Source organism: Chelonoidis abingdonii, chromosome 2 (assembly GCF_003597395.2).
Source record: "Chelonoidis abingdonii isolate Lonesome George chromosome 2, CheloAbing_2.0, whole genome shotgun sequence".
Lineage (NCBI taxonomy): Eukaryota > Metazoa > Chordata > Testudines > Testudinidae > Chelonoidis > Chelonoidis abingdonii.
In genome coordinates this window covers 41,451,960-41,474,304 of record NC_133770.1, presented here as the reverse complement: position 1 = coordinate 41,474,304, position 22,345 = coordinate 41,451,960, and the positions used below count along the sequence as shown (strand labels likewise).

Sequence of the window (22,345 nt, the reverse complement as noted above, 5' to 3'; positions counted from 1 at the left end):
TATATATATAATATAGTCTTTTGTCTGGTGAAAAAAATTTCCCTGGAACCTAATCCCCTCATTTACATTAATTCTTATGGGGAAATTGGATTTGCTTAACATCATTTTGCTTAAAGTCGCATTTTTCAGGAACATAACTACAATGTTAAGTGAGGAGTTACTATATATTTCAATCTTAAAGCTACACCTTGGAAGGGAGGCAAAGTAATTCCTGACATAGTCAAAGAACAAACAGTTCCATGCTGAGATCTTAAACCTGGGAATTTTGGGTGAGTTGGAAACTTATTCAAACCTACTATCACATACCTAATCCAAACGTTTGATAGTTTTATGCCTACAATATTGTAGCTGACAATATAACACTGCCATGACAGTTGACATTCCCTCTCTCAAGATCACAATTGAGGTTGGTGATGCTTTGGAACTGAACTGCGGGGTGGTTACTATTGTGCAGACTTTTCTGTCTTTGCTGTTGGTATGCTATGAGGGCTTTACAGCATTCATCTTCTCTTGCTGTCTACTTTTGACATGTCAGATACCATGAACATTTGTCAGCAGAGGAAAATCAGAAGGGGAAAAAGGAAACACTATCTTGCAAACTTAGTTTACTTTATTGGAATTCTTGCATGTTCTGTAAAAAAATGGAGTGTTGTGCTAGTAATCACACTCTGTATGTAATGTAATAATAATACAGATCAGATGATGTTTTCTGAGAAGATTTTTGTGAGACCTGAATTTGAATTTCTTTCCCTAAGCATAAATGAGCATAGCAGGGTGCAGTTAAGCTTTGATGGCTCTCAGAGCCACTCTTTTAGGTTAGATCATTTTTAACAAAATACTAAACATTTTTTCTGCTGCCCCACTGTCATCTTTGATCAGCTCCTTCCAAAAAGCAGCCACAGCTCTGTCTTTTTAAATTATATTTCTTTGCTACGCTTTTTGAAAGGCATCACCTAAAGCATTGAGGTCAATGGAAAGACTTTCATCAACTTCAGTGGGCTTTGGATCAGGCCCTAGTCTCCTCTCAGTTCACGTGCACTGTTTCCCTTCACAATTTCATTTACCTGGGGGTATGAACAGAAAGCCACGAAATGCTCATCCTGTTTCAGTCCCAGATTGTATCAAATGATAGCATCGTCTCCCAGCATGAAGACAGGTTGGCAAAATGTGTTCTATAGAGATAAACTATAAATCCTGGAAGAGGCCACGGCAAAGAAAAAACAAACACAAATGCATTAGTCACATCTCTACTACAACCACTGTCACCACCACAGAAATTTTGCCATGTATGATTTAAAGATTTATATAGAAAGAAATTTCCTGAAGAGGTCACTGAACAGTTTGCTTGTGAGGTGGCATGTTAATGTTGTATTATACCTAGTAACTTGGTGGATTTTATTTCTTGCTGCTCTTTACAACAGAAGCTTCAAGTTATGTTGCCTTTACAAATGCTCTGCTTAGCTGGCCTAGCTAGCCCTTCTGTCATTTCTAATTTTAGGAAAGGTCTCTATCTCACCAGCTTTCTTTTTCCCCCCGGTAAATTTCATGATCTAAAATGGAAAGGGTATAAAATAAACATAAAGACCCAAGGGGTATATGCATTACTTTCCACATGCCCCCAATAGAATCTGACAAGTGCTAACGTTAATGAATAAGAAATTATTTCTCATTTCTCTACGGTGCAATCAAATGGATATGTGGTGTGCACCTATAAACTTCCACAGACATAATAAACATTAAAATCATACATTTTCAAAAAGTTTTTCTTTCTTTCTTTCTTTCTATACACTTAATTTGAACTTACAGAATGAATTGTGGATGCAAATCTGAGTATTTGTGCCCATTTGCTCCAATTTTAGTCCCTGCGTTTGGCATCTGCATCCTTAAAACACATGGTGGTCTCTTATGACATTAAATTACAACTGTACTGAAACCCATTGTAGTTGTGTGAATGACAGAGTGTATTGACCTTATCCAAAGCATTAATGCAATATTAAAGTAGAAATATCAATGTTAAAAAGTCAGAAAATTCTAAAAGTTAGTTACTGCTGCATTGATAACTCAGTCGTATTCCCTTTCTTAACACCGGTTGCAGAGGTGCAGTGCAGTCATGAAGGAGATCCACCCTCTGAAAGGGGAATTTTAGGGTGGAGCAGAGCCACTCAAGCAATTTCTTCCCCAACCTCCGCAGTACAGGAGTAGGGGGTGAGAGGTGGTAAACTGGGGAGAAAAGGGCACGTTTAGGGCATCTCTGTGCCCCAACAATTCCCAGCTACTGAAGAAGTCCTTGGGACTAATGACAGCCAACACAAAGTAGAGAAGCAGCCCAATGATTTTTCTGTTTTACCCTATGGTATCTGTGTAGCGGAGAGCCAGTCCCAAGACTGGGGAAAGTAGAATTGGATCTATGCCACATTTATCTCCCCAACACAAGCTGTGCTGAGCACAACTTAAATGTAGCCCAGGTACAGAGCTCCTATGTTTATCACAGAGTACATTAAACAACATAAGCAATACTACATGTGTCCTTACATGGAGCGTCTTTAAAATAGATGGGTAAGAAAAATCATACAAAAAGTCTAAGACATAAAAGTGAAATTGCTGGGGTTAAAGACTTGAGTTTTTAAAATATCAAATTCTCAGGGCTGTGTGCAATTTCACCCCTGATTCTGGATGCATTTACTGCTTACTGCAGTTATATGCACAAACTTGTATTTGTGCGCAAATGTCACAAGCTACATGAGCCCTGTGATGTATGCAAAAGGAGGAAAACTAGCCAAGATTTCCTAAAGTGACTAGTAATTTTGGATATATTTATAGACCTTGGTAAATTGGCAATGTGTAAGATTTATGGGCCTGATCCTGTGAACCTTTACTTCTAGGAGTCTACTTGTCATCTCAGAGACTGCCTGCATTAGCAAGGTTTCGCAGGATCTGATATAATATTTGTATTGCAAGATTGAAGTGCAGTATTTTATATTCAGCATTTTCTTTTGGCTCAGTGAAATCCAGTCATTTAGAGTACTTAAAATATTCCTAAATTCTCTCATGCTTGTTATAAATCTAAAGTCTGAGCCAAATTCTGCTCAGTTACACTAGTGATATGTCTAACTCAAGTGAAAACAGAGTGTTACTCCTGGTTTACGCAAGCATAATGAAGAGAAGAATTTAGCTCACAGTCCCTTAAACCAAGATGTTCAGAAATAATGGCTCAGGGGCAGTGCAACAGAACATTTCATTAGCTAGAATGTTTCTCAAAGTGGCAAAATGCTGTTAGATTCTCGGACAAAATGCAGAACCACTGGGTACATCTTATAGAATCAGTGATGCCATAATGAATTACCTGGAGGCTTATGTGATTCTGTCAAGATTTCCCCTCAATAACTCCTTTAGACGAGCTTAGAGAATATAACTGAATGCTACAGCATGACAAATGTCTGTAGGTTTAGATTTTTAATGTAGCCTTTCTCTACTTTTGTTACATCAGCCATATATAGTGTTTAGCTTCTAGCAACAAAATGGAATACATTTACAGCACTTTTCTGTTCTATGTTTAAGAATTAATTCAATTATTTGGTTGATTATGTTTTCTGATATCCGATTGTAGATTTTCATTAAGCATTGTACCTATTCTATCAATATTCCATCAATAACATATCAAATGTAAACACCCTTTCCCAGGATTTGAACATGGTAAAAGCTTGATTCGGCAACCTAAGCTGTCTTTTTTAATATCTAAGTCATACACCTCTCAAATGGAAGTTTATAATGGAAATGCCGATCCAGATTTATATACTCCGACACAAATAAGCTGCTATAGTTTTCCAATAGTTTTTTATCAGTGAATAAAGGAAATATGTCTGACCATGTCATCTTGTTACTTTGTTCCAGCCACAAAGGACTGCTTCAATGGTTCTTTGTTGTGTGCATCAGCTAATACATGTATTCCAGTCTCCAAGCGCTGTGGCGGTATTGCAGACTGCTTTGATTTCAGTCTTGATGAATCCAGCTGTTCAGGTAGTCAGTTTCACATCAAAATATCATTTCAATAGAAATATGTAGTTTTTTATTTAACCTGCAAATGGTGCACAATATTGACTGAATTCATCCTGCTGAAGCTCAGTCAGATTACATGAGGGACGAATTTGAAACATTATGTTATTTTTATAGCGAGGATAATGGGAGAAAACAATGAAAAAAATTGTGACTGTTTGAAATGGGGGTATTTCTTGGTATATATATTGAATTACAGTAAAACCTCTATCCTGCAAACATATAGTCTTGATTTTAATTATGCAAGTAGTCCCAGTACAGTGAATTGAATATTTGGAGGTCCCTGGGATTTCTCATGTGTTTGAAGTTAAGCACAATGCACATGCAGGACTGGGGCCTAAATCAGGAAATAGAGACTGCATCTTAGCATAATAAAAATATTGCAAAGCCTGATATTTTTAGTACAACAGAAAAATAATGGTGAAAAGTAAAAATAGGAAATGCAGTTTATCTAATGAAAATCATCTTTAGAACATACATACAAAGTGTTTAACTCAGAAAGCATCCATAGAGCTATATTCTGTGCCCAGATGTTAATATGAAGCATTCACTGACTTCTGGGGGAGCACTTGGAAAAGAATTAGACCACAAATACAGTTTATATTATGCTTCATATATATATATATATATATATATATATATATATATGAGACTGCCTTGATCGAAAGACTGGGTTCAAATCCTGATTGGTACCCACTTTCCAGTAGGGGTCTTGGGCAAAAGACCCCTAGACACTTCCACCTGCCTACCTCAAATATGAGAGTGACATGAACTGGAGAGTCATGCCGCTCGGACGTTGCAGGATTAACAAGGGTCGGCGTCAGATGCTGAGGAACAAGGGACATCTGTGATAAGTGGGCGCTACTGGGAACCAAACCAGTTCAGGATGAGACAGAGAACTGGAATTGATGGAATGCTACTCATCGAAGACCTAATGAGCAGGGGATGTATGAGGGGGCTATGGATGGACAAAAGACACATCCACACACTTACTGAGAAACAGCTAGTTATCACTATTGACTTCAACAGTAGTAAAGAGGAAGCTGTTCCTAAGTAGCTTGAGATAGACAAACTCACATTACATTCAGACTCAAGAAACCTGGAAGACAAGTGGAATGTGGCAGCCCCACACCTGTTAAGCTGAAACTTTCATTCGCCACCCCTCCATGCAGAGCACGGCAGCTGAAATGAGGCATAAGATCATGGAACAAACTAGCTACAGTCAATCCTCGAGACTGATTACCAGACTCAGTGGAGGGACCATCAGATAGTATGTTAGAAGATGTCAATAGGCCCTCAAGACAATCCCTACTCCACCATAACTCAAACCAATGAACTGGAATACGCTACAGCCTCTGTAATCCTGGAGATGCTTGGCTACACGATCAAGAAGAACAAACAGTATGTACCCACCCTGGAAAATGAGTTGGAGGATAAGATCAAGGCGACTCGAGAGAAGTTAGTCAGCTGGGTGAACTACGAAGAGGGTGTAGAGATTAGGATAAGGACTGGGCTATGGAAAAAATACAGGGCTGACTCCATCTGAAGCCCTAGAGACTGCTAAACAAAGGCTCACAGCACTGGCTACCAGGCTAAGGAGATACACTAGAGAAGCAGAGGCCAAAAAATGTAAATGCCCTGTTCTCCAAAGAATCATCCAAGGTGTACTCCCAACTGCAGTGCAACAACACAGTAACAGCAGAGCCGCCAGCAGCAAGAACTGAACAAGTACTGAAGAACATATGGGAGAAAGAGAAGACTCATAGACCAGTGCAAAGGGCTGCAGGACCTGAGAACAGAGCACAGCAATCTCCCAGAACAGAAAACCAGTCACCATCACTGTTAGAGACATCAGCAGGGTCAAAACATGAAAAGCTGGACAGCACCTGGACCAGATATGATCCACACCTAATGGCTAAAGAAACATAACAGCAGTGCATGAACGCCTAGCAGCACAGATGAACCGCTGCTAGCAGCAGGCTCACCAACTGGCTAACACAAGGAAGGACAAGTGCTGATCATGAAAGACCCCTGCAAGGGAACAGAACTGGCCAAATAACCTGCCTCCCCACAACATGGAAAGTCCTATCAGGCATCATAGCTGCAAGCTACAGGACCATATGGGCCAGTATATGAGTTAAGCTCAGGAAGGGCATTGGGACACCACCAGAGGCTCAAAACACCAGTTGCTTCATAGATAGAGCATCGCCCAAGAACAGGTCTAGACAGACCAATCTGAGCACAGCCTGGATTGACTACAGGAAGCCTACGACTCAGTCCCGCACACGTGGATCTGTGAATGTCTTGGCGCTATAACAAGTCAACAGAGACACTAAGGACCTTCCTCAAGAACTCAATGGGACTATGGAAGACACATTGGAAGTCAACTCAAGCAGCTTGCACAAGTGGCCATCAGTGCGGCATATACCAAGGTGATGCACTGTCCTCGCTGCTGTTCTGCATAGGCTTAAACCCCCTCAGCCAGATAATCATAAAGGACTGGATACGGGTACAGGTTCAGGATGGAACTAGCCTCAGCCATCCCTCTACATGGATGACATCAAGCTGTATGCTAAGAATGAACGAGACATCGACTCGCTAATCCACCTGACGCGGATCTACAGTGAGGATATCGGGATGTCATTCGGACTAGAGAAGTGTGGCCGGATAGTAGTGAAGAGAGGGAAGGTAGTCAAGACTGATGGGGTGGAGTATATTTAGTATCCAGTTAAATGTAGAGGACTGTGAGATGGTAAACATAAAGCAGTACATTCAAAGAGTAGTAAAAAAGGGCCTCCTGCTGCTTTTCAGGTGCCATATCTTTTAAATAATTTGCTTCCCACACTATCTTGCTGGAAATTCAGGTATCTGAATGGAATAACTTATCTGATATTTTTTCTTTTATGTCTCCAGCAAACAGCCCATACTATTTCTTTTATCTGACTCTATGCAGCAGTGAATTTGGTCATAGATTTTCTTCTATTCTAGGAAGATGGCCCAAATCCCATACTTAACTCTAACACCAATAGACCCCTGTGTCCAGGCAAGGCACCACATAGATGTTGGAGTGTGGCCATGCCACATGCCATGCCCAGGCAATTGTAGGATTGGGACAATGGTGTGGGTTTCAATAGCTTATTCGGTCCCATAACATTGCAACTGTATTATCTGAACAATTACTTGCTTATTGTTCAGATTGTGTCATATGATTTCTAATGTTGTTTTGGGATACATTTTCAAAGCAATGAGCCACTGCCATTGTTGTTAATGGAAGTTCTGTCATTAAAAGCTGAATCCTGCAAACTTCAGGGGGACTAGTCACCATGTGTGAAGTGAAGCTCATGTACAAATCTTTGCAGGATCAGGATCTTAGGCATGCAGGTAACTTTACTCAGATAAGGAGGCCCACTGAGTTCACTGTGCATACCAGTAAGTAATAAATTTGCCTCTGATTCTGCAAAACTTAGTCACATGCTTGACTTTAATCCAGAGACTAGTCCCATTAAAGTTCATGAGACTGCTCACTTAAGTAAAGTTGTGCATGTGCCTAGAGTTGCAGGATAGCAGCCTAAATTATTTTACTGCAGTAGATATTGCCATGGGTACGAATTCCAGCAGACTGTTTTGAAAGTTTAGAGGAGCATGTACTGCCCTGCTGTAATTATATAACTGTAATGTGGAGGGATATTCAGTGGTAATAAAATAGTAAATAAAACAAAACAGATTCATTGTAACAGGAAAAGGAACTAACAACAAACATTTGTAAAAATTATTTTGTTACTTTCAAAACTTTTGGGTTCTGTTTTTGGTTTATTTGGGGCTTTTTTAGTGAATGAATATTTTTTAAATTAAATGTGTAAATGCTAAAATATATGTGAACTTAGGTTGACTTCATGCCCACCAAATACCCAAGGTGTGTCACAAGTCCATAACGACACTTGGCTTGGCATGTCTTTCTTCTTAAACATCTTATTCTATGAAGACTGATTTCCCTCGAGCTGTATGAACATATATATATGAGAAATCTTTAATGAAAAGACTGGTCACACAGCAGATGGTGAACATCTGTTTTTATCTCATCCTTACATTTAAACTATTAATAATAATATCGGACATAGGCACTAAATCAATCTATGAAGTTCAGCACTCTAAACTAACTCTTTTCTCTATTGTATAGTGTTGGGAATCTTCATATTGTAATATCTGAAGGTTCCAATGAATGGCAGAAGCCCCACTATGAGAGTCATGTAAAATTTGACCTGAGAAATCAGTAGGGCCTGGACCCAACAAAGCACTGGGATTACTTTAAGCACAAGTAGTGCTATGACTTTGGTGGAGATGCTTAGGATAGGCACCTGACCAAGTACGTTACTGAATCACGGCCTACAGTGCTGGTCTTCAGAAATGCTCAGCACCCAAAACACCAGATATACTAAATGAGATCTGTGAGCATTCAGCAACTCTGAAATCAAATTGTAGAAAATCTGATGTAGGGAAAAAAATCTTGCATTGGCAGGAGGAACAGATTAATTTCTATTACATCTTCCTTAATCTAGTTACCTTTGTTTACTTATATTTTCCTAGGTTGTCCAGAAGGATATTGCAAAAACGGAGGAACTTGTATCATCAAAGACGCTGTTCCTTTATGCCAGTAAGTTTTATTCTCTTATTCTTTTGAGAAGAGTTTCTTTTGTTCTCAACAATTAGAAATGACAGTCAATGGAAATGTATTTCTGGAGAGTAAATTTGCATTGCATGAGTTTGCAGTATTCTCATTTACAGTAGTAGTGAGTAAGAGACCAACAAATAATGAGAGTGTTTTGAGAAGAATATTAGCTAACAAGCAGAGTTTTCCATGACTTTCATCTGTCCTGTATTAGTTAGGACAGCCTGTTTTTTTCAACACCTAACATTTCCTCCATCTCATATTGCACATCAGCATTTAAAAGAACATATTGTTATGAAAAATAATGCCTTGTTTATAGCAGACATATTGTCCATCTCAAGGAAGAGCAGGCCAAGTTGCCAGCTCTTCATTAATTTATTATGCATCTCTGGCATAACATTGTAATTATTGTACTTATTTCAGCTGTTGCTTTTCCACTTATGTCAAACAAAGGGTTAAATACATTTAGGAGTGTTGCAGTGCAAACCAGGGGAGCAATTGTGAATGCCCTCCCAGCTTCTGAAAAGCAGTCACTTTTTATTTGTTGCAAGCAGTGATTTTCTGTATTTTCAGCATATACTATTAAAAGTAGATTAAGATCTCTACAGTATTAAGGGAGAGTGAGTTTGGAGTAGCTACTTACACTAGTGGGCAAAAACAATCAAGCACTCTAATCAGGGTGAAAGTTGAGGGTGGCTTTACCTGGTTGGTGCCCCTCCCTAAGTCCCTGGCATGGGTGAATACAAGAGAAGAATCAAGAACACAGTGTTTCTAATTTTTCAAGGGAGCTTCAATCTGCCTTCTATTTGACTTCTTCAAACATAGAGTATCAAACTACAGTTGCTGCATCCGTTTGATAATCATAGCCATCTTCCCTTTATTTAAAGCAGATACTGGATATATAGCAGGCCCAATTTAGGGTCAACTACATCTGGCCACTATAAAGTGAACAAAGGACATGCTTTTATTAGTGCCTGAATTGTAAGGATAGTCTATTGCTAAGTAGTAAATGTAATTACATCCCTTGCCCTGTAGTTAAACAAGTGTGTTAGAATTATATCTTCATTAAACACAGCTTTTCAGTCATACTGAATATGTACAATCTAGCCAACTGAGCTATAGAGATTAGAATTTCAAGGGAACATCATACACAGATAATTAATTGAGGTTATATTTGTACCTGTGTGTCTCAGAAAATGTTGGTTTTATCCAAAATATAGAAATCAGGGTTTGATTTTGTTTTACTAAAATGAAATGAGAAAGATGCCTTTTCTTTTTTATTTTACAGAGGAAAACTGAGATTACAGGATTATAGTTGATTCAGCTGAGCCTTTTAACTATTTCTTCTTAAAATGCTAGCTGGCCTCAAATTTTCACTCATCACTCTTAAGAGACCCAAATAATCTGTTTTAATGCACAGAGCGGTTTATTGCCTGTGGCATGCTAGTGTTTAGCAGTATTGCATGAAAAGATGAAAGTGGAACTTTTTAGTAGCTAGACATTTTCCTCAGTGTTTGAGCTGGTCTCTCAAAATCTAAATCCTGTAATATGGCAGGAATTTGTACTTAGAAAGCCTAGGCCCACACAAACAATTCTAAATGATGCCATAGTACATTAGACTTTTGGTAGTAGATAAAAGTTCGCAAATAAATTGTTACTAACACGAGTGGCTGTGTAAAATTGACTTGTCTCTACACACACTGGTTCAAAGTTTGAGGGTGACATAAATGTTGTATAAGTGAATGCATGCTGAAAGGATGGTAAAGTGGGGATGTAGTAGGAAAATCAACCAAGCGTAGGTTGTACATAAAGCAGCATCTCTCCTGTTAAAAGCATTATTGTCTATGGTTTTAGAGTTCAAAAGTAGGAATCAAGAGATCTCGGTTTGTTTCCCAGCTCTACCAATGACTCAATGTGTGACTTTATGTGAACTTCTTAATCATCCTAAACCTCAGTGTCCACATCCATAAAATGGGAATAAAACTTACTGTACCCACCTTTGTAAACCACTTTGAGATCCTTTGATGGAAAATGTCATTTTGAATATTCAATCATTTAATTATTATTTTAATTAATTATAATCTCAATCTAAGCAGATGTCCTATGTACTAATATTATACTTATAACCATAACTAGATTCATTACAGAAAATAAAATTGCTGCTGATAATTACTGCAAATACATTTGCTTCAGTCTCTACAAATCCCACACCTTATAAATATCACATGGCCTATTAAGAAAAAGTCAGAGTGAAAAATACAACCTGTGCTGCTGGTAGGAGTGTATGAATGCTCATGTTGGCATCCACAGTGATTAGAGGTTCAAAAAGGCAGGCACAGTTATTTGCAGACACCACATTTTGCCCTCAAAAACTAAGGCCATTTTAGAACATTTGGGACTTAATTTTAACAGTAGACAAGATTTGAGAGCTGTTGTTGCATGGGTATATTTATTAATCAAAGATATTGTTCAGGTGGAAACTCTATGTAACATCAGAATGATACTTGATGCACAGCTCATTAACTTTTTGTATGGGCACATTAAGAGTTGCACTCAAATTATTAGCTGACTTTTTTCCTGCTGAATTCACCTGAATTTACTCTGAAAAAAGCTGCAACTCTTTGAAACCGAGGTTGCAAACTAAGTCATCAATCAGTTGGTCAGTGCGTACTTTAGAGCATGAGGCCTTATAACTAAGCAAACAAGGAATCAGGAATATAAGTTTCTCTCAGCAGATTTCTGATAAATTACATCTAAAAAAATAATTTCACTTAGTCATTGGACATCTTTATGGGATTTACTTACATACACAAACTATATATTTCCACTGCTTTTTCACATGATGTTTGCAAGAAAAGCTGTCACACTGATCTTCAGTACAGGAGTGCCACTTCCCTTCAAAAGCATTATTGGCTCGATAGACAATCCAAGATGTGTGCTGTTTCTTTTGATCTAGCTACAACTATATCAAATACTGGAATGTGTCTACAGTTTGCCATACTTAAATTTTTGCTTCTTTCCTCAGTTTCAATACCTAGGTTTTGGGGGCAATAAAATTGGTCATTTGAAGCTTACTTTCTTTTAATATGGAAGCAAAAAATTCTACTTTATTTAAGATTGAAGGAGGAGGAAACAAATTGCAATTTGGGCTGACTACATGTGCCCCCATTCATATTCACTTCTGTGGGAGAATTCATAGAGTTTGTGTGTATGAATGTTTGGGGAGGAGGCTGTGGCATTGATTCTCCACTGCCTTTCACTTTGTGTGGTCACTTACACCTGCACAAATTGGTGTAAAATGCCATCATTCTGATTTGCTTTGTCCTCTTTGCACAGGTGGAAATGAGTACACAAGTTGCAGGTTATGACCTGCATTTATGTGAATATGTTTGTCTACGTGCAAGCACATATATTTGTTTGTGAGTCTGAATTTTCACTTGAGAAGTGGCATACCAGCTATATTACAGGTATTGTCTTTTTGGATCTTGCAGTGAGGGTGGTAGAAGGTAAGAGCAGAGGCTGGTTTTAAAAGCTGAAAGCAAAGGAACTGTTTGGTCATCATGCATGCTGCTGAGAAAGAGTTTCAAGGAATATATGCTTTGTTTTAGCCATGATGAGGAGTTCAGTGTAGCACAGGGGCAAACGTTATGGCCTGAGGGCCGCATCAGGTTTTGGAAATTGTATGGAGGGCTGGTTAGGGGAGGGGGGCATGGCCCGGCCCCCACCCCCTATCCACTCCCCCCCGCTTCTGGCTCCGTGATGCCTCCCCGGACTCCTGGCCCATCCAACCCACCCTGTTCCCTGATGGCCCCCCTGGGACCCCTGCCCCATCCACCCCACCCCCTCGCTCCCTGTCCCCTGACTGCCCCTGGAGCCAGCCGGGCAGCACAGAGCATCTGGTCAGACTGGGCTCTCCGGCTGTGCTGTCCCAGCAGCTCACCACCCCACCACCCAGAGCATTGCACCGGTGGCGGGGCAAGCTGAGCTGCGGGGGAGGGGGAACAGCAGGGAAGGGGCCGGGGGGGATCCTCCCAGGCCAGTAGCTCAGAGGCTGGGCAGGAGGGTCCCGCGGGCCAGATGTGGCCCGCAGGCCATAGTTTGCTCACCTCTAGCAGGTGATAAGTCTGGTGTTGATAAGTAGATTTGAGCATCAGTGGTGTGGAGATGATACTTGAACACTTGCAAATGGATAAGGTTACCCAAGAATAAGTTATTGATAGAAAAGAGGACGTGATGTAATCCTGAGGGACATGTAAGCCTGAATGGAGAAGAGGAGAGTAGAGAAGCAGTTGCTGAATGAGTGGTCAGAGAGATAGGGAAAAAAAACAAGCAGAGATAGTGTTATGAAACCTCAGGTGGCACAGAATGTTAAGGAGGAGAAGGTTATTCTAAGTGTCGAAGGTTGTTGAGAGATTAAGGAGGATGACGAGGAGGATGAGTTTAGGCCTTGAGATTTAGTCATGGTGAGAGCAGTTTCATAGAGCAAAGCGGATGGATGCCAGATTGGAATGGATCTCATAGTGAGTTAGAGGAAAGGAAGACTATATATCAGTTGCAGACCACTTGTTAGAGTTTAGACATTCAGAGAAGAATAGAATAGTTGAAAAGACAGGTAACATTGAGATTTTGCTTTTTGGAGAATGCAGACAGTAAGAGCCTGTTTGTATGAGTACATTCATGCACAGATTCCATAGGTAGCACAGAGAAGTTCAGTTTCATATTATTCAATTATATTACTACCATCTGCAAAGTGATATCAAGGCAAATACAAAAATTTTTCCTGACGTCAACATATTTGTGAGTTAGAAGACAGATTAAATATTTGACTTCCCCTGGTATAAATAAGAATGAAACCACCTGCTGCAAAAGGAAATATACATTATTGATGGAAAAGGTCCTTTTTAGATTTGCTGATCTCTCATGGGAAACTCCTTGCTGAACATCCTGATCAAAATCAATTTTGTTTTTCCTATACTATGTTCTATACATGCATCTGAGAAAGTGGGTATTCACCCACGAAAGCTCATGTTCCAATACGTCTATTAGTCTATAAGGTGCCACAGGACTCTTTGCTGTTTTTACACTGTTTTTATTAAGAATATTTGCATGAAAACAAGATGCTTGCTCCAGAGGGATTAATCTGCCCTATTGCTGTTTCCCACCTGAAGTCTCTAACATCATAATCATCTCCAGAGCAGCCAAGTGTGATGTCACAAACAATATTAGTCTGCAAGTGAACAATAAGTTTCAGGAGAAAATGAACCCTCAGGAACAATGTCTTGTTTTCATGTCATAAAAACAAGAGTAATAGGAAGCAATACAGGAAAATACTGCATTTGCAGCATAGACAGAACTGTCCCTAAATACAAAAGAGCAAATGTTCTGTGGCTCCTTAAGATCAGTGTTGTGGAACCTGTTTTGTAGAAGTTGTGTGAACAGTGCTAAACATTTTTCTTGAATATTTGCTTTCATTTAACAATGAATTTGCTTTGGCCACTTTCATCTCTTTTGTGTTTGCTTTCAGCAATCATATCAGGGATTAAATGGTACTCACCTGGATGCTTGTGGAATTTAAAGTTTGCAGATTCAAATAGTCAAAGTTCATGCCTCTCTTCCTCTCTTGATCCCCGAGGTACAAAGGGAACTAATGTACTTCAAATCTGGGTCCACATACATAACCAGAGTATCACGCTCTTGGTTACATGTTTGTGTAATTTGTCTGTTGCCTTTCAGCATACGGTGAGCCAGTACTAGACCTATCTCATCAGTTTCCTGTTCATGCTGCTGGGACCATAGAGATGAATGTCTTCTCCAGCAGGCAGAGAAGCGGTATTATCTTGCTGTTACCAACTGTCACAGAGCTGGTCATGCTTCCCCTTCTGGACACTTACTGTGCTGCTGTGTCCAGGCTCACACACTGCATCCAGGTGCTTCTGAGCTCCTCTGAGTCTGGGCAGGCTCCTGGCTCTGGCCTTTAGACTCACTCCCAGGGTGCAGACTCCCTGCCTGATACCCCTTCTTGAAAGTGGGACTCCTACAGTCTAGCTACCCTAGTGCTAAACAAGCAAGTTTCCCTCGCAGCTTAAGCATACCCTTTCTCAGAAGTCCGCATTAGTGCATACTCTGATTTGCAGTTTAACCATTCGGGGACACATGACAGTTGAAGCCAAGAACTTAGCGGATGCGCAAAGTAACTTCTTAAACACTTTATTCTTAAAGAAAGCACAGAGACTTATAGATCCATGCAAAAACAATAAACCTGCATGCAAAACTCTCCCTCTGGTATCCTCACAACTCCAAGAGCCCTTTCGGTTTTGGTCTGAGTCTTTCCACGGTCCAGGTCCCCCTGGACCTCACTTCTTCAACTCAGTCTTTTCTTCCTGGTCATGACTTCTCCTCTCTGACCCCTGCAGCAGGCTGCCTTCAGCTGGGGTTGGTCAAAAGCTTCCCTCCTCCTCCGAAAGTATGTCCTTTTGTGTCTTCCCTGAACCTCCCGGCATCTGAATTTTTAAAAGCCAGTGCTAATGCCTGGATTCATTCATTCTTTCTTTCTTTCTTTCTTTCTTGGATTTTCCACTCCTGTGCAGATAATCTGGGAAGAACCAGGTTCCCTAGCCTCCAGCCATCTCATTATTTTAATGTGCTCCCATTTGAATAGGAAGCTGTTTAGGTTAATGACTCTCCATTGTTCTTGGTCTGGAAGAGAGGTGACATCAAACCTGGTACCAGATGACTGATTGCACATCTGCTGAGGAATTCAGTGATGCAGCAGTTTCATAAAATCATCCAGAATTCATAAATTGTACATAGACAGATTCCCCAGGTCATTACACCAACATCATCACCAGTAATCAGCTTTGTGGATTTTTCAAAGGTACAATCCTTTGTGAGTTATGATTCTGCTGGTGTTTTTCTTGAGTGGATCAGCATAGCTAGCAATAGTACACTTGGCGCTATACATAACTTCCCCAAGAGGCAGTCTCACATGCAGAGTGTTTAATTCCACCAGACCCAACATCTTTCTTCATCTGGTGGCAGTGAAGCTGATTCTCCTCCTGTAGCTTTTAGAGAAGGCATGAAACTGTAAGACGAGCTGAACTGTAAAATAAGCACCAGAAGCACCTGGACCAACCCCCCAAAGGCAGTGAGAGAAGCCAGTAGGGAGAACTAGGAAGCAAGACAGACTGGGTTGTGTGGGGTTCTGAAAGGAATAGTTAAGACCGTCCCCACACATACCTATAGACCCCAGAGGAACCTGGAGAAGTGAGTGGCTAAAGATCTTCCTTCTCCCCAGAAAAGAGAAACTTCAATTCCAAATTGCTTTCCAGTTTTTGGAGTTCATTACTGGGCAAACAGAGCTAGCTGGCTGTTCTGGATACAGTGTCTTTGGAAGGAATCTGCCTGCCTCAGTTTCTTTTATGCCAAAAAACCAGTTTGCCTCACTGTGCCTGTTAAACTCTATCTCTGAGTAGCATGATAGAGACAGGCATCTTATTTGATTAAACAAATGTGACAGCACTACCCCAAATTTTTTGTTTCTGAGCATCCAGCATTGTAAAGAAACTTGTGGTAATCAATTTAAGTAATCAGATCTAATTTTCTTAGTCAGCAGCATATTTTCTGCAGTGAGAAACTGAAGGTCAAATTTCTCTGTAAAACTGGAAGAAAGCAAAGTATCTTCTACCTTTCTGTAACCCACTGTCTGAAACGAAATATTATTGCTTTGATGATTTGACAAAAGTATTATTTGACTAGCACTGTTACAATATTCAGGATAGCACTCTTTATGGAAGGACACTGGCCAGATTTAGTCTATTGTCATCCTGCACAATGAATTGTTATCCGAATATTTTCCAGTTCCCCTTTTATGACTTGTTTGGTAAGTGGATAGTGTTTTCTCTATGGAGAAGTTGTACAAACCCAAGACATTTTAAGTTGCTAAATAAAATGGAGAGACTCATGAAAGTGGTATGCAGCCAACAGCCATTCTTTAGAGTTTGAGGAGCTGAGTGGAGCCAGCCCCTGAGAGTAACAGAAGCAGAACATGGTAAATGTTACTGCTTAAATAGTGCAAAGTGTATTTTATCAGTCCCATTGGAATATGCAGGATCTGTTCTGCTAGAAGGGCGGATGCAGTGGAGCATAATTTAACGAGGAAAGTGAAAGTGACTCCGATTTGTAAAAATGCTGAGGAAAAAGTCATCTCTTGACTTGAGATTTGTAGTTCCCCATACAAAGCTCCTGAGGTAGCTTACCCATAGTGCTTGAGATGCAAAAAAGCATTCCAGCCTGTCTGATATATGTCCTGTGTACCAGCTTGGATTGCCACAGTTTTCAGTTGTGCCAAATATGACAAAATTACAGATCACTTACAAGACAATCTGCTCCTCAAAGGGAAAGCGGATACCTGCGAGCAGTAGGGAGTCAGAGTAAGGGCTGCTAGCTGGGCGTTACCTTATGGCTTAACCCTTACCTCAGGATGACTAGCACCCCAGGACCATCTCTATCATCGCACTGAATGTTGAGATCAGTGTGTGTGAGTGTCTGTCTACAATGGGGAAGAGGTTAGGTGAGTGTCTGAGGAGGAGTCTGTACTGCAGAGGTATCATATTTGAGAGGTAAGGGGAGGACTTTGTACTGGAAGGGATGGTGTTTGGGTTTCTTGTGGGGAAGGAGGTTATCACGTTCTTTAATGCATCTGCTGGAGCACTACTAGAAACATGGCTGAGAAACCATAATAGTATTTTGTATTATACTGAAAAAGAAAGAAATATCCAGAAAACCAGAAGTAAATTAAAAACAAAAAAAAACTAGGGATGGTGAAAATAAAAAAGGGAAATCGGGCAAAGAATAAAACAGCTTGTGCTGCATCATTCCCTCTCACAGCTTCTCTCTGCCTTTTGTCTGCATATTGTCTATAGAGATTAAAACATCCTTGGGGCAGGAATCTATCCTTTTTTTACGTCCATAAAATGTCTAGCACATTTTTGGACTCCATAGAATTAAATAATAATTAAGGACCAACTTCATTAACTTTACCCAAGATGAGTAAGTACCTTGCTCTGAGATTGATCCCACTGACTTTAATGAGGCTACTTGTGGATTTAAAGTAGCACACCAGGTGAATATCAGAATCTCACCCTAAAAGGATTAGAGTAGCATGTCTGTGCTGTAGCTCAGCCAGCTCAGAGTTCCATTGCCTAAGAGAAGTTTGCATGTAGAGATTTCTCAGTGAGAGGCACCTGCATGCTGGTTGTGCATATTCTAAAGAGACCATACAGAATATAATATGAAGAGGGCCTGGGGGGATAAACTGTGTCTTGTTCTGACTGTGGTTAAGGGTTGAAGACTTATATTGCAATGGAGAAGAATGTGATGTGGGGAGAACCCATACTTGAGAAGAAGCAGGTTGGCGGTTAGAAGAGTTAGAGAGTGATTTGTACTGACAAAGAGGTATGTCCTCTATTCTGTGTTGATAGCATAGCATCCTGACCTGTGACCTAGCCAGTCGCCCCTGCAAGACTCTCAGGTGGCACAAGACCTGCAGGTTACCTTGCATCTCTCTGATCTTCTCTGTCTTTCTTCTTGCTCAGCAAGCATGAGTTTAACTATGTGAGAATTAAACCCTTTGTGCTGTTGCTAGGTGGCTGGAGCACCCTCTAACAAAAGCCAAATTAAGTAGAACTTCTTGAACTTCTCTTGCCAGCTCTTACAATGCTGACAGATCTGCAGTGCTCCATGCATTTTAGTTTTAAACAAATACACACAGAGGATTTTTCTCATCACTCTGAAGGGCCTTTTCATGTTTGCCATTGCTCTAATCAGCTACCAGTCTGCATGGCTAAGAGGAAAGCTGTAACTATGTGCTATTCCCAAATAGCCCTCAAGAGATATTCTTATTTTTCCCCTAAAGCTTGAAGAATTATGTCTATAGATTAGTGTCCAGGTCATCTAGCTAATTTGCATAAACAGTCCTCTTGAAAAACATTAGAGAGGATTTTAAGATGCATTTATTTTAGAAAGATCCTTTATGTTAACATGGTGGGCAGTACAGTTATGCCCAGGAAAAAATATGGCCCATTGTGCCTAGCACACTGTAAAATGCAGGAGGCAATTAAACACATAAAGAGTTAATTTTGAAACGATCAATGTAATCTTACTTTCATGACCTTTTAGCAATCAGAAAGGTTTGGACTCCAAGAGTGAATTATCTCCTTCTTGGATGAGAAATGATTTGGGTAAAACATACAATATTTCATTCTCATCTCTGTTTGTTTACAACATGTGTGCTTTTAAACGCAGGGATTAGATAGCAAAACAGACTACAGACAAGTCACAGGCCAGAGTGCTGGAAAATAATTGTATCAATTAGCATCTGCTCTGTTTGAGCCCTGTCCTAATTTACACTCTGTGCATTCCCACTGAGGCCAGTTGGAATGTGCAGGGTGAAAATCTGGGAAAATTTTAACAATTGGTGTGTCAAACTATTACAGAACTCTGCTGGACAACTCTCTGGTGCTACATTTCCTTTCTGCGGCAGAGAGGGATGGCTGTCAGATATAACTGGCTGCCTGATTTTCTCTTTGGTTCTATACACGTTAAAGCAGAGATTCTCAAACTTTTTTTTTCCTGCAGACCACTTGAAAATTGCTGAGGGTCTTGGTGGACCACCTAATGATCTTTCCAAATGTTGTTTGTACCATTAGCTAACTATTGTAAAGTGCTTTGGATAAAAGCGCTATATAAAAAAATTAATAATTAACTTTTTTTGTTCTACAAATAAAAGTACACAACTCATATTTTAATATCTGTAGTCTTACATTTCTAATGTGATGGATGTGCCCTCTTTTCCCCCACCACTGCAGCCCCCGAGCTGGGGCTGGGAAGGATGGGGGTCTCTTCCTCTCTCCCTCACCACAGCAGCTCTCAAACTGAGGCTGGGAAGGAGGGCCATCTCTCCCTGGCAGCCTGGAGAAAGTCGCCTCTTTCTCTGGCCACTACAGCCCTGCACATCCCAAATTCCCTCCACTCTCTTCTCACCTCACTGCCCCCTCCCACCTACCCTGTTTTCCCCCCAAGGCCACCACCTCACCTTACATGTGCATCTTCCCCAGGGTCCAGGCACCTAATTAGTGGAGCCACAACTGCACGGCTCCATTAACTAGGTGGGTGGCCCTTCACTCCTTTGTGTGCGGCCACCCTGGCACACCCCTTAGAGGGAACTTTCTGCGGACCACCTGAATGAAGCTTGCAGACCACTAGTGGTCCACAGACAACAGTTTGAGAGCCTCTGTGTTAGAGCATCATAGGGACTGATGCAGCCTGCATATTTCAGCTAGGTATTGCTCTGGTGCATTGAACTTTGGTCCACTCTCTGCAAAAACTTATTTCAAATATGTATTTCTAATAACTTCTTAATGTTGAGTCTTTACCATTCCTGCCAGACCCCTTTGTTAACTATTGGTGGTTTCAAGGGACAAATTCCTGTCCTACTCCAATCGATAGCAAAACTTCCATTCCCTTCAGTGAGGCCAAAAATTGGCCTGGGACTGTAAAACAAAAACAAAACAAAAAGGGTAAATACTTAAGACTACTTGATGACTGATTTCCTATAATACGTAATAGGAATTTTGTAGACACTGGTGTGGAGGTTTGGACCTGGACTCCGTTTCAAACAGTGACACCAGACACACTAGAGTGCTCAGTTCAGAATCCTGATGTTGTTTGCACAGGATAGAATCCTAATGTTATGAATAGGGGGCTCTTCTCTGGAACAAGCCATTTGGAAACCACTGATTTATTCCTAGGTGAATTAAAGTTGATGGTTTGAGGTGTATTGCAGTCTAGAAGGCAATGGTCAGTAGGAGTTCATTAACCAGCTGTTATTGCCAACAGCTTTCGAACAGGGGGAAAAAAACACAATCTTTTTTTTATTTCAGTCTACCATGAAGTAGTAATAATGCAAATGGTATGTTTATCTGGAGATTTTAAGAAATCTGAAGAAAGTTCACTTATAAAATGTGCTATCTTTAAGTGCAATTAAAATATTGCACTAATATAGGTATGGTAACCCACTGGGGTAACCTCATTATGCAGATTATTGCTGCATACTAGTTCCCATCACAACAGTTCAGAATGGCGGGTTGTGTATGGGATGATTTGGTGTGTCAAGGCAAAATTGTAATGGCTACCTATTAGGGTGCCACCTCTACCATTACAACTCTGGTGCTGCAGAGTAATGGCCATTTGGGGGCTGCACTGGGGCTCCACACCTTGGCCCTTCCTCCCAAACCTTGTGTAGGTCCAATTTGTAGAGCCTATTAAGATGGGACCAGATATGGGCCAGAAACTGAAAATATTTGTATTTACTGCTAATAGTTGTGAAACACTTTCTGTTGGTTCTCAGTAAATAAATAATAAAGCCAGCAGTCGATATAACCAAGACTACACATTAAATTGTATTGTACTAAATTGTAGTATAGGTAAGCTCTTGTTAATATATTTCCATTGTCTTTACACATATATTTCCACCATGAAATATTTTTCAGCATTTAGTTATAGTGGAAAGATGCAATTCATATCAGTTAGAATTCCTTATAAACATAGAACTCTAATATACTTGGACCTCTACAGTTATCTCAGTTATGACAGCAGTAAGTAGACTCATATACTCTTAGATTTTAAGGTCAGAAGGGACTATTATGATCATCTAGTCTGACCTCCTGCAAAAAGCAGGCTACAGAATCCTACCCATCCACTTCTATAACAAACCCCTAACCTACTGAAGTCTTCAAATTGTGGTACACAAGTACACAAATCCTCATGAATCAAGATGAGAATATGAAACATAGAGATATGTTTTGTTTAATATAAGAGGATGATAAGTGATTAAATAGGTTGGCATAAAGAGAAAACTGACCTTTCTAGAATTATTATGGACTTATTTATTTATTTACATTGGCAGTGAAAAATGTCTTGCAAGGAGTACAAAATAGCACTAAAACTTGAACTCACCATTTTTCCTATTGCTGTATTATATACAGTTTTACAATGCAGCAGAGTATAACTCCAATGCTCATATAAGTCAAAGACCAAATATTGCACAATAATATTAATAATTCTTTGTATTGCTATAGCTGCTAGGTGCCCCAATCAGGGCCCAGAGCCCATTGTGGTAAGTGTTCTGCATGTACACAACAAGAAGCTGGTCCCTTTCCCAAAGTATTTCAGCCTAAGTAAGCCTGGCAGAAAAAACTCAGCACCATGTACAACTGGACCAATCATTTTCCCATGCTGTCCCATAAAACCAACACTTGGTATAGCATCCTTGACCTTGACACGTGAGCTCATTTTGCAACTTTTTCACCTCCAGTGTAGAATTGTTTCTGATAACTTAATATATACAGTCAGTATAAGAACAATGCACTTGGCATTTGCTTTTGATAGCCACTATAAATATGTTTGTAGAGTATTTTCAGGCCAGTCAAATGTATTCAAGTATTTTTCTTACATACTGTAGAGACTGTTGAACCAATGTTCTGAAAAAGAATGTATAACAGTGTCAAAGTTAGACTCAGGACTCAGTTTGTCAGACCACTCTGTTTTATTAGCACAGCGCTCTGCTAA

General features: G+C 40.2%; 1 protein-coding gene across 1 annotated transcript in view; it reads left to right on the top strand.

Moving 5' to 3' along the window:
- The window catches only part of MALRD1 (MAM and LDL receptor class A domain containing 1), a 435,870-nt gene that overhangs the window by 378,008 nt on the left and 35,517 nt on the right, over window positions 1-22,345 (top strand). The window contains 2 exon segments of the mRNA XM_075061940.1: window positions 3,892-4,017; window positions 8,638-8,704. Of these exon segments, the coding sequence (XP_074918041.1) occupies window positions 3,892-4,017; window positions 8,638-8,704 (193 nt within the window).